The sequence below is a fragment of the Pseudophryne corroboree genome, chromosome 6 (assembly GCF_028390025.1).
Source record: "Pseudophryne corroboree isolate aPseCor3 chromosome 6, aPseCor3.hap2, whole genome shotgun sequence".
Lineage (NCBI taxonomy): Eukaryota > Metazoa > Chordata > Amphibia > Anura > Myobatrachidae > Pseudophryne > Pseudophryne corroboree.
The window spans coordinates 343,550,119-343,564,315 of NC_086449.1; the positions used below are offsets into that span (position 1 = coordinate 343,550,119).

At 46.4% G+C, this 14,197-nt stretch overlaps 1 protein-coding gene across 3 annotated transcripts in view; it reads right to left on the reverse strand.

Annotated features, from left to right (window-relative positions):
• VPS13C (vacuolar protein sorting 13 homolog C) overlaps nucleotides 1–14,197 on the reverse strand; it is a 950,377-nt gene that overhangs the window by 499,784 nt on the left and 436,396 nt on the right. For all 3 annotated transcript variants that reach the window (XM_063926503.1, XM_063926502.1, XM_063926504.1), the window contains one exon: nucleotides 11,941–12,057. In XM_063926503.1, coding sequence (XP_063782573.1) covers nucleotides 11,941–12,057 — 117 coding nt within the window. The remainder of the gene's footprint in view (nucleotides 1–11,940; nucleotides 12,058–14,197) is intronic.

Here is a 14,197-nt window from a genome sequence, read left to right on the forward strand (position 1 = left end):
TGTACAGTAGGTCCCATTGGAAGGTCCTCGCATGGAACCTGCCGAAGGGAATGGCCTTGTACGATGCCACCATCTTTCCTAGGACTCGAGTGCAGTGATGCACTGACACCTGTTTTGGCTCAATAGGTTCCTGCCTGACCAGGGTCATGAGTTCCTGAGCCTTTTCTATCGGAAGATAAACCCTTTTCTGGTCCATATCCAGAATCATGCCCAAGAAGGTCAAACGAGTCGTAGGAACCAGCTGCGACTTCGAGATATTGAGAATCCAGCCGTGTTGCTGTAACACTTTCAGTGAAAGTGACACGCTGCTCAGCAACTGCTCTCTTGATCTCGCTTTTATGAGGAGATCGTCCAAGTACGGGATAATTGTGACACCCTGCTTGCGCAGGAGCACCATCATTTCCGCCATTACCTTGGTGAAAATCCTCGGGGCCGTGGAAAGCCCAAACGGCAACGTCTGAAATTGGTAATGACAATCCTATACCGCAAATCTCAGGTACGCCTGATGAGGTGGATATATGGGAACATGAAGGTATGCATCCTTTATGTCCAGGGATACCAAAAAATCCCCCCCTTCCAGGCTGGCGATGACCGCTCTGAGCAATTCCATCTTGAACTTGAACCTTTTCAAGTATAGGTTCAGGGATTTTAAATTTAAAATGGGTCTGCCCAAACCGTCCGGTTTCGGGACTACAAACAGGGTTGAGTAATATCCCCTCCTTGACCACCACCTGTTGAAGATACAATTTGTGAATTGCATTTAACACTAACTCCCTTTCTGGGGGAGAAGCTGGCAGGGCCGATTTGAAAAACCGGCGAGGAGGCACCTCTTCAAATTCCAGCTTGTAACCCTGAGAAACAATTTCTATTGCCCAGGGATCCACCTGTGAGTGAACCCAGATGTGGCTGAAAAGTCGAAGACGTGCCCCCCACTGGGGCGGACTCCCGTAGCGGAGCCCCAGCGTCATGCGGTGGATTTTGTAGAGGCCGGGGAGGACTTCTGTTCCTGGGAACTAGCTGTGTTGTGCAGCTTCTTTCCTCTGCCCTTACCTCTGGCAAGAAAGAATGCACCTCGTACCTTCTTGTTTCTCTGTGTCCGAGAGGACTGCATTTGATAATGTGGCGCTTTCTTAGGCTGTGAGGGAATATAAGGCAAAAAATTGGATTTACCAGCTGTAGCTGTGGAGACCAGGTCCAAGAGACCTTCTCCAAACAATTCCTCACCCTTGTAAGGTAAAACCTCCATATGCCTTTTTGAGTCGGCATCACCTGTCCATTGCCGGGTCCATAGGACTCGTCTAGCAGAAATCGACATAGCGTTGACTCTAGAACCCAGTAAAGCAATGTCTCTTTGAGCATCTCTCATATATAAGACAGCATCTTTTATATGTCCTAGGGTCAATAAGATGGTATCCTTATCCAGGGTCTCAATCTCCGCCGATAAGGTATCTGTCCACGCTGCTACCGCGCTACAAACCCAAGCCGACGCAATAGCCGGTCTGAGTAAAGTACCAGAATGTGTGTAAATTGACTTCAAAATAACCTCCTGCTTGCGATCAGCAGGATCCCTTAGGGTAGCCGTATCTTGGGATGGCAGCGCTACCTTTTTGGATAAGCGTGTCAACGCTTTGTCCACCCTAGGGGAGGATTCCCACCATATCCTGTCCTTTGCCCGGAAAGGATACGCCATAAGAATCCTTTTGGGAATCTGCAGTTTTTTGTCTGGAGATTCCCACGCTTTTTCACACAACTCGTTCAGCTCATGAGAAGGGGGAAAGGTTACCTCAGGTTTCTTCCCCTTATACATGTGTACCCTCGCGTCGGGGACAGGGGGTTCCTCTGTGATATGCAAAACATCCTTTATTGCAATAATCATATCGAATACATTTAGCTAATTTTGGCTGTAACTTTGCATCATCGTAGTCGACACTGGAGTCAGAATCCGTGTCGGTATCAGTGTCTACTATTTGGGATAGTGGGCGCTTTTGAGACCCCGAAGGTCCCTGCGACATAGGGACAGACATGGGTTGACTCCCTGGCTGTTCCCTAGCCTCAGCTTTGTCTGCAATAAATTCACATTAGCACTTAAAACATTCCACATATCCATCCAGTCAGGTGTCGGCGTTGTCGACGGAGACACCACATTCATTTGCTCCACCTCCTCCCTAGGAGAGCCTTCTACCTCAGACATGTCGACACACGCGTACCGACACACCCCACACACAGGGAACCCTCTTATCTGAAGACAGTTCCCCCACAAGGCCCTTTGGAGAGACAGAGAGAGAGTATGCCAGCACACACCCAGCGCTAATGACCCAGGAAAAAACACACAATATGTTTACCCAGATAGCGCTGTAATCTGTATATTGCGCCAATTATGTGCCCCCTTCTTTAAAACCCTCTTTCACCGTGGATAAGCAGGGGAGAGTCCGGGGAGCTTCCTCTCAGCGCTGTGCTGTGGAGAAAATGGCGCTGGTGAGTGCTGAGGAAGAAGCCCCACCCCCTCGGCGGCAGGCTTCTGTCCCGCTCAAACATCGAAAAAACCTGGCTGGGGCTCTTTATATATACAGTGCCCAGCTGTATATATACACATTTGTCAGAAAAAGAGGTTTTATTGCTGCCCAGGGCGCCCCCCCTGCGCCCTGCACCCTTACAGTGACTGCCGTTTGTGTGTGCTGTGTGGGAGCAATGGCGCACAGCTTTACTGCTGTGCGTTACCTCAGTGAAGATCTGAAGTCTTCTGCCGCCTCCGAAGTCTTCTTTCTTCTCATACTCACCCGGCTTCTATCTTCCGGCTCTGCGAGGAGTACGGCGGTGCGGATCTGGGACGGACGGCGAGGGTGAGACCTGCGTACCGATCCCTCTGGAGCTAATGGTGTCCAGTAGCCTAAGAAACAGAGCCTAACATTAAAGCAGGTCTGTTTCTCTCCCCTCAGTCCCTCGATGCAGGGAGTCTGTTGCCAGCAGGCTCCCTAAAAATAAAAAAACCTAACAAATATACTTTCTTTCAGGAAACTCAGGAGAGCTCCCTGTAATGCACCCAGTCTCCTCTGGGCACAGTAGTAAACTGAGGTCTGGAGGAGGGGCATAGAGGGAGGAGCCAGTGCACACCCATACCTAAAGTTCTTTCTTAAAGTGCCCATGTCTCCTGCGGAGCCCGTCTATCCCCATGGTCCTTACGGAGTCCCCAGCATCCTCTAGGACAGGCTTTTTAAACCAGTGTGCCGTGACACACTAGTGTGCCGCGACCAGTTGCAAGGTGTGCCGCGGAGCTAGAGCAGCTTCCTGCACCTTCAGAATGAACTGTTGGCCAGGGCTCTTCTTAGAGGATCAGTCGTGCTCCAGCCGTGACGTATGCCTTGAAGACGCGGCGGTGTGATATCATAGGTCACGGCCACCGCGTCTCACCACCCAGCCAGCCCACCCACCTGCACACACATCTTCCAGTTCCTGCCTGCCTACACAGCTTTCCTTGCCCACCCACATCCACACCTGCCCGACCGCCCACTGATCAGTATTCGCAGCACTCCACTATGAACAATCCCCGCCACTGAGGGACAGGGAGGAGGACAGCTGACCGGTAGGGGCTAATATTTATTTTTTTTTCTCCTGTGGGGAACAATAGGATTTATGTGGGGAGAATAAGGATTTATGGATTTATGTGGGGAGAATAAGGATTTATGGGGGGAACAATGTGAATAATTCATGTAGGGAGCAATATGATTTATGTAGGGAGCAATAGGATTTATGTGGGGAGCAATAGGATTTATGTAGGGAGCAATATGATTTATGTGGGGAGCAATGTGATTGTTTTTTCTGTGTAGGCCAATGTATGTGTGGATTTTTTTTTGCTATGAGGGCCAATGTGTGTTTTTTTATTTTTTTCTGTGGGGAACTGATGGTGTGCCTTGGCAATTTTAAAATATTGTTTGGTATGCCGTGAGAAAAAAAAGGTTGAAAATCACTGTCCTACAGCAATGTTGTCCAAAAAACGCTTCAGGGGGTATAATAACCGTGTGTTCCAACACTGCTTTTATAGACAAGGGATTTGTAATCAAATAATCAACAGAAGTTGTGACACCTGTAGTAGACATTTGCATCAACTTTCAAGGCTTAATTGACTTACATTGCTGCAGAACAGCTGTAAGTTCTTAACCCATTACTTGTTCCATGAAAACAGCCCTATTTATAACTCTGAAATATACATTATTCTTCAGATTTTACTGACCTAAACTTAACTTTAATTTTCTTTTAACATCCAGCAGTTTACCTCTTACCTTTGTACCATTTTCAGGTTATTCTCTGGACTTAAATTACTGACATTTCAATAAAAACTGGAAAAACTGGTGGTGTTCTAAAACTTTTGACCAGTGGTGTATGCAAAAAAGTAATAATAAAGTAACTCAAATTGTGGCACTAGAGTTACTCCCTTTATGTGACATGAAAGGTAAAGTAGAGTAAAAAAAAACCAATAAAGTACAATACAAAGATACAAAGTACACACACACACAAAAAAAAGAAACACTACAAGCAAAGCAAGAGAATGTGGACCTTCACACTAATCCACTAAACAATCCTCAACCAACTTTAACCTTCAGCGCAGAGGAAAAGAGCAGTAGCTGCTGACCAAGTGCTATGCTGCTTGGGTACTGCATTACCACTCCAAAGCAAAGCATACAAATGACCACTGCCCTAAGATGGAAAGACGTGAAAGCCCCCAATACTGTGCTCAGTGTAAAGCACATTATCATAGACTGCAACTATGTGCCCCTGCTGCTCAGTAGTGCCCAACCAGACATGGATCCCAACCTGCATACCCTTACCATCCCATCCCTCCTTCACCGAAGAGCATGGGAAACCATGGTCCCCGATCATTACCTGTATCAGTTCCCCAGGGTGGCAAAAGTTGGCACCACAAGCAGCACCTTCTCAACCTACTCCTGTTCTAAATGTGCCCACAGTTATAGCATCAAAGAAATAGTAACACAAATAAGAATTAACCTTTTAATAAATAGAAACAGAACGAAAAGCTATATGAACTCTAAGGCCAGCTACACAGCAGAATAACCAGCAATCGGATGGAAGGGTGGGTACACACAGGAATAACGGGCTATTGTCCTGATGGTCGGTCCGAATTCCCTTTGGTCCGGATTATGTAAGATTGGCCGTACACCCTACACAATGTAATGAACAACGGAACAACACATCATTCCATCCTTCATTACACCGAATGACCAGGCGATGTTGCATGCGATCCACGAGAGCGAGCAATTTTGCGTACACACTAGACTATGTAAGTAATTCCCTGCAGGTTGGGAATATAGAGAAGGGATGAGAATAAGCTAATTCAATATATATCAAAGTACCAAAGTCACGGTGGAGCCTCCGTTCTCTATGCCCAGATTTCCCCAAGATGATAATGAGAAAAGGGTATGGTATATAAGTTCTACACTGTCTAGATAGTCAATACGTCGAAACCATATGGTCAACATGCATTAGGTCGGAAGGTACAAAAGGACAACAGAAGAAAGGTTGACAGTGGTTAAGGTCGACAGGGTCAAAAGTTTGACATGACAATGGTCAGCACCAAAATGATCAACACTTTTTTTTGGCCACATTTCCTGTTTTGTGACCACCATCAGTAGAGATGTAGAAGCTCACCATGCTACGGGAAAGGTGGCTTGCTCTGCTCGCCAAAGGTTACCCAATCATAGTCCACATGGATAGTAACTCAAGGAAATGTTGGGAAAACATGTGAATACCCCTAAAAACATGTGTCGACTATTGTCATATTGACCTTTTGTACCTGTCGACCTTAAGCACTGTCAACAATATGGTGTTGACCTATTGACTACATAACTAGACAGTGTAGCTCTATCATTCAGATAACATGTGAAAAATAATAAGAATTTACTTACCGATAATTCTATTTCTCGTAGTCCGTAGTGGATGCTGGGAACTCCGTAAGGACCATGGGGAATAGCGGCTCCGCAGGAGACTGGGCACAAAAGTAAAGCTTTAGGACTACCTGGTGTGCACTGGCTCCTCCCCCTATGACCCTCCTCCAAGCCTCAGTTAGGATACTGTGCCCGGACGAGCGTACACAATAAGGAAGGATTTTGAATCCCGGGTAAGACTCATACCAGCCACACCAATCACACCGTATAACTTGTGATCTAAACCCAGTTAACAGTATGATAACAGAGGAGCCTCTAGAAAAGATGGCTCACTACAACAATAACCCGATTTAGTTAACAATAACTATGTACAAGTATTGCAGACAATCCGCACTTGGGATGGGCGCCCAGCATCCACTACGGACTACGAGAAATAGAATTATCGGTAAGTAAATTCTTATTTTCTCTGACGTCCTAGTGGATGCTGGGAACTCCGTAAGGACCATGGGGATTATACCAAAGCTCCCAAATGGTCGGGAGAGTGCGGATGACTCTGCAGCACCGAATGAGAGAACTCCAGGTCCTCCTCAGCCAGGGTATCAAATTTGTAGAATTTAGCAAAACGTGTTTGCCCCTGACCAAGTAGCTGCTCGGCAAAGTTGTAAAGCCGAGACCCCTCGGGCAGCCGCCCAAGATGAGCCCACATTCCGTATGGAATGGGCTTTTACAGATTTTGGCTGTGGCAGGCCTGCCACAGAATGTGCAAGCTGAATTGTACTACAAATCCAACGAGCAATAGTCTGCTTAGAAGCAGGAGCACCCAGCTTGTTGGGTGCATACAGGATAAACAGCGAGTCAGATTTTCTGACTCCAGCCGTCCTGGAAACATATATTTTCAGGGCCCTGACAACGTCTAGCAACTTGGAGTCCTCCAAGTCCCTAGTAGCCGCAGGCACCACAATAGGTTGGTTCAGGTGAAACGCTGAAACCACCTTAGGGAGAAACCGAGGACGAGTCCTCAATTCCGCCCTGTCCGTATGGAAAATCAGATAAGGGCTTTTACAGAATAAAGCCGCCAATTCTGACACGCGCCTGGCCCAGGCCAGGGCCAACATCTTTAAGTGGTTCAAACCAATGTGACTTTTGGAACCCAAAAACTACATTGAGATCCCAAGGTGCCACTGGAGGCACAAAAGGAGGCTGTATATGCAGTACCCCTTTTACAAACGTCTGCACTTCAGGGACTGAAGCTAGTTCTTTCTGGAAGAAAATTGACAGGGACGAAATTTTAACCTTAATGGACCCCAATTTCAGGCCCATAGACACTCCTGTTTGCAGGAAATGTAGGAATCGACCCAGTTGAAATTCCTCCGTCGGGCCTTACTGGCCTCGCACCACGCAACATATTTTCGCCAAATGCGGTGATAATGTTTTGCGGTTACATCCTTCCTGGCTTTGATCAGGATAGGGATGACTTCATCCGGAATGCCTTTTTTCTTCAGGATCCGGCGTTCAACCGCCATGCCGTCAAACGCAGCCGCGGTAAGTCTTGGAACAGACAGGGTCCTTGCTGGAGCAGGTCCCTTCTTAGAGGTAGAGGCCACGGATCCTCCGTGAGCCTCTCTTGAAGTTCCGGGTACCAAGTCCTTCTTGGCCAATCCGGAGCCACGAATATAGTGCTTACTCCTCTCCATCTTATAATTCTCAGTACCTTGGGTATGAGAGGCAGAGGAGGGAAAACATACACTGACTGGTACACCCACGGTGTTACCAGAGCGTCTACAGCTATTGCCTGAGGGTCCCTTGACCTGGCGCAATACCTGTCGAGTTTTTTGTTGAGGCGGGACGCCATCATGTCCACCTTTGGTTTTACCCAACGGTTTATAATCATGTGGAAGACTTCTGGGTGAAGTCCCCATACTCCCGGGTGGAGGTCGTGTCTGCTGAGGAAGTCTGCTTCTCAGTTGTCCACTCCCGGAATAAATACTGCTGACAGTGCTATCACATGATTTTCCGCCCAGCGAAGAATCCTTGCAGCTTCTGCCATTGACTGCTTCTTGTGCCACCCTGTCTGTTTACGTGGGTGACTGCCGTGATGTTGTCCGACTGGATCAACCCGGCTGACCTTAAAGCAGAGGTCTTGCTAAGCTTAGAGCATTGTAAATGGCTCTTAGCACCAGGATATTTATGTGAAGTGATGTCTCCAGGCTTGACCATAAGCCCTGGAAATTTCTTCCCTGTGTGACTGCTCCCCAGTCTCGCAGGCTGGCATCCGTGGTCACCAGGACCCAGTCCTGAATGCCGAATCTGCGGCCCTCTAGAAGATGAGCACTCTGCAACCACCACAGGAGGGACACCCTTGTCCTTGGTGACCGGGTTATCCGCTGATGCATCTGAAGATGCAACCCCGACCATTTGTCCAGCAGGTCCCACTGGAAAGTTCTTGCGTGGAATCTGCCGAATGGGCTTGTTCGTAGGAAGCCACCATTTTTCCCAGAACCCTTGTGCATTGATGCACTGAGACTTGGCTCGGTTTTAGGAGGTTCCTGACTAGCTTGGATAACTCCCTGGCTTTCTCCTCCGGGAGAAACACCTTTTTCTGGACTGTGTCCAGAATCATCCCTAGGAACATAAAACGAGTCGTCGGAACCAGCTGCGATTTTGGAATATTGAGAATCCAACCGTGCTGTCGCAACACTACCTGAGATAGTGCTACACCGACCTCCAACTGTTCCCTGGATCTTACCCTTATCAGGAGATCGTCCAAGTAATGGATAACTAAAACTCCCTTCCTTCGAAGGAGTATCATCATTTCGGCCATTACCTTGGTAAAGATCCGGGGTGCCGTGGACCATCCAACGGCAGCGTCTGAAACTGATAGTGACAGTTCTGTACCACAAACCTGAGGTACCCTTGGTGAGAAGGGTAAATTGGGACATGAAGGTAAGCATCCTTGATGTCCAGAGACACCATGTAGTCAACTTCTCTTGAATTTGAACCTCTGTATGTAAGTGTTCAAAGATTTTAGATTTAAAATCGGTCTCACCGAGCCGTCCGGCTTCGGTACCACAACAGTGTGGAATAATACCCCTTTCCCTGTTGCAGGAGGGGTACCTTGATTATCACCTGCTGGGAATACAGCTTGTGAATGGCTTCCAAAACTGCCTCCCTGTCTGCTTGTAAAGCCCCAGCGTCATGCTGAGGGCTTGGCAGAGGCGGGAGAGGGCTTCTGTTCCTGGGAACTGGCTGATTTCTGCAGCCTTTTTCCTCTCCCTCTGTCACGGGGCAGAAATGAGGAACCTTTTGCCCACTTGCCCTTATGGGAACGAAAGGACTGCGTATGTTGAGAGGCGACCTGGGGTAAAAATGTGGATTTCCCAGCTGTTGCCGTGGCCACCAGGTCTGAAAGACCGACCCCAAATAACTCCTCCCCTTTATAAGGCAATACTTCCATATGCCATTTGGAATCCGCATCACCTGACCACTGTCGTGTCCATAACCCTCTTCTGGCAGAAATGGACAGCGCACTTACTCTTGATGCCAGTCGACAAATATCTCGCTGTGCATCACACATATATAGAAATGCATCTTTTAAATGCTCTATAGGCAATAATATACTGTCCCTATCTAGGGTATCAATATTTTCAGGGAATCCGACCACGCCAACCCAGCACTGCACATCCAGGCTGAGGCGATTGCTGGTCGCAGTATAACACCAGTATGTTGTGTAAATACATTTTAGGATACCCTCCTGCTTTCTATCAGCAGGATCCTTAAGGGCGGCCATCTCAGGAGAGGGTAGAGCCCCCTGTTTTGACAAGCGTGTGAGCGCTTTATCCACCCTAGGGGGTGTTTCCCAATGCACCCTAACCTCTGGTGGGAAAGGATATAATGCCAATAACTGTTTAGAAATTATCAGTTTTTTTATCGGGGGAAACCCACGCTTCATCACACACCTCATTTAATTTCTCAGATTCAGGAAAACTACAGGTAGTTTTTCCTCACCGAACATAATACCCCTATTGGTGGTACTCGTATTATCAGAAATGTGTAAAACATTTTTCATTGCCTCAATCATGTAACGTGTGGCCCTACTGGAAGTCATATTTGTCTCTTCACCGTCGACACTGGAGTTCCGTGTCGGCGTCTGTATTTGCCATCTGAGGTAACGGGCGCTTTAGAGCCCCTGACGGCCTATGAGACGTCTGGACAGGCACAAGCTGAGTAGCCGGCTGTCTCATGTCAATCACTGTCTTTTGTAAAGAGCTGACACTGTCATGTAATTCCTTCCAACAGTTCATCCACTCAGGTGTCGACCCCCTAGGGGGTGACATCCCTATTACAGGCAATTTGCTCCGCCTCCACATCATTTTCCTCCTCATACATGTCGACACAAACGTACCGACACACAGCACACACACAGGGAATGCTCTGATAGAGGACAGGACCCCACTAGCCCTTTGGGGAGACAGAGGGAGAGTTTGCCAGCACACACCAGAGCGCTATATATATATATATATATATATATAGGGATAACCTTATATAAGTGTTTTTCCCCTTATAGCTGCTGTATTGTTTATACTGCGCCTAATTAGTGCCCCCCTCTCTTTTTTAACCCTTTCTGTAGTGTAGTGACTGCAGGGGAGAGCCAGGGAGCTTCCCTCCAACGGAGCTGTGAGGGAAAATGGCGCCAGTGTGCTGAGGAGATAGGCTCCGCCCCTTTCTCGGCGGCCTTTTCTCCCGTTTTTCAGTGTAATCTGGCAGGGGTTAAAATTCATCCATATAGCCCTGGGGGCTATATGTGATGTATTTTCGCCAGCCAAGGTATTTTTATTGCTGCTCAGGGCACCCCCCCCTAGCGCCCTGCACCCTCAGTGACCGAAGTGTGAAGTGTGCTGAGGAGCAATGGCGCACAGCTGCAGTGCTGTGCGCTACCTTGGTGAAGACAGGATGTCTTCTGCCGCCGATTTTCCGGACCTCTTCTTGCTTCTGGCTCTGTAAGGGGGCCGGCGGCGCGGCTCTGGGACCGGACTCCATGGCTGGGCCTGTGTTCGATCCCTCTGGAGCTAATGGTGTCCAGTAGCCTAAGAAGCCCAATCCACTTTGCACGCAGGTGAGTTCGCTTCTTCTCCCCTTAGTCCCTCGATGCAGTGAGCCTGTTGCCAGCAGGTCTCACTGAAAATAAAAAACCTAAAACTAAACTTTTCACTAAGCAGCTCAGGAGAGCCCCTAGTGTGCACCCTTCTCGTTCGGGCACAAAAATCTAACTGAGGCTTGGAGGAGGGTCATAGGGGGAGGAGCCAGTGCACACCAGGTAGTCCTAAAGCTTTACTTTTGTGCCCAGTCTCCTGCGGAGCCGCTATTCCCCATGGTCCTTACGGAGTTCCCAGCATCCACTAGGACGTCAGAGAAAAAATGTAAAATGAACATCCTGACTGCATAATAGCTCTGAATTTCCTGTATTTCTATCACAGGTTTTGCACAGCATCTTTCTCTCTATTATGTGTTGTATTTTTTTGCCCCAATTATTGATCTAGCCTGGCCTGGCTCAGACCACCTACTATATGTGGCGAACATTCTCAGCTACAGAACAGAACAGGACAGAGAGTGACACTACAAATGTCTGCACAAAATGTAATGATACAATAAAGCTATTAAACATGCATCTCTGAATGTTAAGTAATCAATACAATGAAATGTCCCTATAATTGAAATTAGCAAAAGATTACTTATAATGCCCCACAAAGTAAACTAGCTTATAAACTCGTATTTCTACAATTATTGAGTGACTTTGTAGTGTATCTATCCTATATAATAAAAGGGAAATGCTGCTTCGCACCTCTAGTGGGGAGATTCAAGTATTTTGCAAGCCGGTGGCCATTTCACAGCTATCAGTGTGGCAATACTGTTATGCTGTTCCATCATTTTAACAGGTTGATAACTAGTTATTGTATAAAGGTTAACTTGGGAATTGTATTTTGCACAAGTCAGTAATTATTTAACAGCTTGTATCATGTGCTTTACAGAAGGTTTGCAAACATACCTTGTATCTTGATTTCAGCAATATGACTGCTCTCATCCCACACATTTATGCTGAATGAATCCAGCTTAGCAAACAGTTTGAGGGCAACCAAATCCTTCTGTTTGGAAACTTTTGTTGCTGAAGAGAAAAAAACAAGAGAAAATCTTGCCAGTTTATTTTGATATGGTTGTGTCAGAGGCATGTTTTCTGTAGTTAGTACTGTATGCAAAAACAATAAATAAATGGATGACGAATACCCACACCCAGAAGATTACCTCAGGCCTATCCTCACATTTTGCCAATTGTCCTGTTTTAATTTAGAAATGCATCTGTTCATAGATTTACAGTATAGCTAGCATGTCAACCTGCTTGTTAAATCACTGTACAGGTAGCCAACCCACAATCCATGTGACTACCAAAGATAACTCAAAGTATCCAACCTAACTTTATTCTGACTTCTGCCAATTCAACTTAATCTTATAGGCCCTACACATTAGACGATATAACTGAACGATATGAACGTTCTCGTTCTTTAATGAACGAGAACTCGTTCATATCATTCAGAGTGTAGGCACCAACAATAAGCGGCCCTGCGCACGTTCATCGTTGGTGCATGCAAGCCAATATGGACAATCTCGTCCATGTTAGCATGCACTGCTATGGAGCCAGGTGACGGGGGGAGTGAAGAAACTTCACATCACCCCGTCACCTCCCCCCGCCGCCGGGTCTGCCGTATCGGCTGTCGGACAGCAGCATGGCGGCGGGTCGCCGAATGTGTAGTGCCTATTAGTCTTAGTTACAAGGGATTTACTCTTCAAATACAATTTTTTCTAAATTACTTTTAACTTCATAATAACGGTCCACAATCATGTTCTAAATTTAGTAGTTATGACCCTTAATTATAGCTGTGACCTATTATAAGAAGCTGTGATGGAGGGAGCAGAATTGTTGTGATAATATGAAAGTACCAATACCTTTCTAAAAAAAAGGGAGGAACCCCCACCAAAATAAAGATGTGTCCTCCTATAGCTAGCCTCAAAATGCCATTTGGCATGAGACGCCTGGCGCAAGTGAGCCACCAGGTCCCGTGCGACTCTGCTTGCGCTGTGCATATTTTTGGCGTCTTTTTCAAACAAAAACAACTCTTAGTGCAGTCTCATGAAGCAGATGATTGCATCTGTTTGCGACTGAGTTCATGAGTCTGTATACGAAGCAAAATGGAACGTGGCCACTGTATTGCAGTACTTTTTATACAGATTCAGACGCACATAGATATACAAGTGTCGTATATCAAATTAATCGGGTGCAATCTTATGAAGCAGCTTGTCATTTATTTGCAATTAAGACACATTCTCAGACAAAAAAAGACTTTTGATGCAAGCGGAGTTGCACAGAACCAGGCTCGCTGAGATGGGCAGTTTGGCGTGACTGCAGCAATAGTGTATGAGGACACATCTTTATCATTAATGTTATGGGATTTAATAGAACAAAAAAAAATGTACTGAGCACTTTATTAGAATCTGTTCAGATGGACAATATGTTCTTGTCCTTTAAGGCAAGGGCACGTTTTCCCCACATAATCCACTTGCACATTACTCTTCCCCATCACTATAATGATTTTTGAGATTAGAACTAACAAAAACATTACAAAACAAAGTCTAAAGGGCCATATACACGGGAGAGATGTGTGCTGAGGGGGCGCTCATTTCACCCAGCGTGTGAAATGAGCGACGTGCTAGATTGAGCCTGCATGCAGGCCAATCTAGCACCGGTGATAGCGATGCGTGGGGCCGCACATCGCTATCGCTGTGGGGGGTACACACGGGTGATCTGTTCTTAAAATCTAAGCAATCTAGTCAGATTGCTTAGATTTTAAGCATGGATCTCTCCGTGAGTACCCCCCTTTACACAATTAAAGTCTAGGAACCTTTATTACACTAACCTGAAAGAATAAGCAAATGTTTATTTTTTGGACTACATAATATTTATAACAAGGATGCTCAGGACGTGATAAAACAGTAAAATAAAATAAAAATTCTAGGAGCTTTTCCTGAAAATTAGTGGTACAGATGACGCAACAACAATGATCGCATGGCATTGCCAGCCACATCACAATATGTTTCCTGTTTTGTTTTAAAGTAACTTGAATATTCAGAAGTACTCACAACTAAACTAGAGATCTTTCATAAGTAAACATTAAGTTGCTTTTTAATACTTTGTCACTGTGCTGTGTTCACTGCAACACCGTCCATCAGCACATACAGTATAGTATAATATA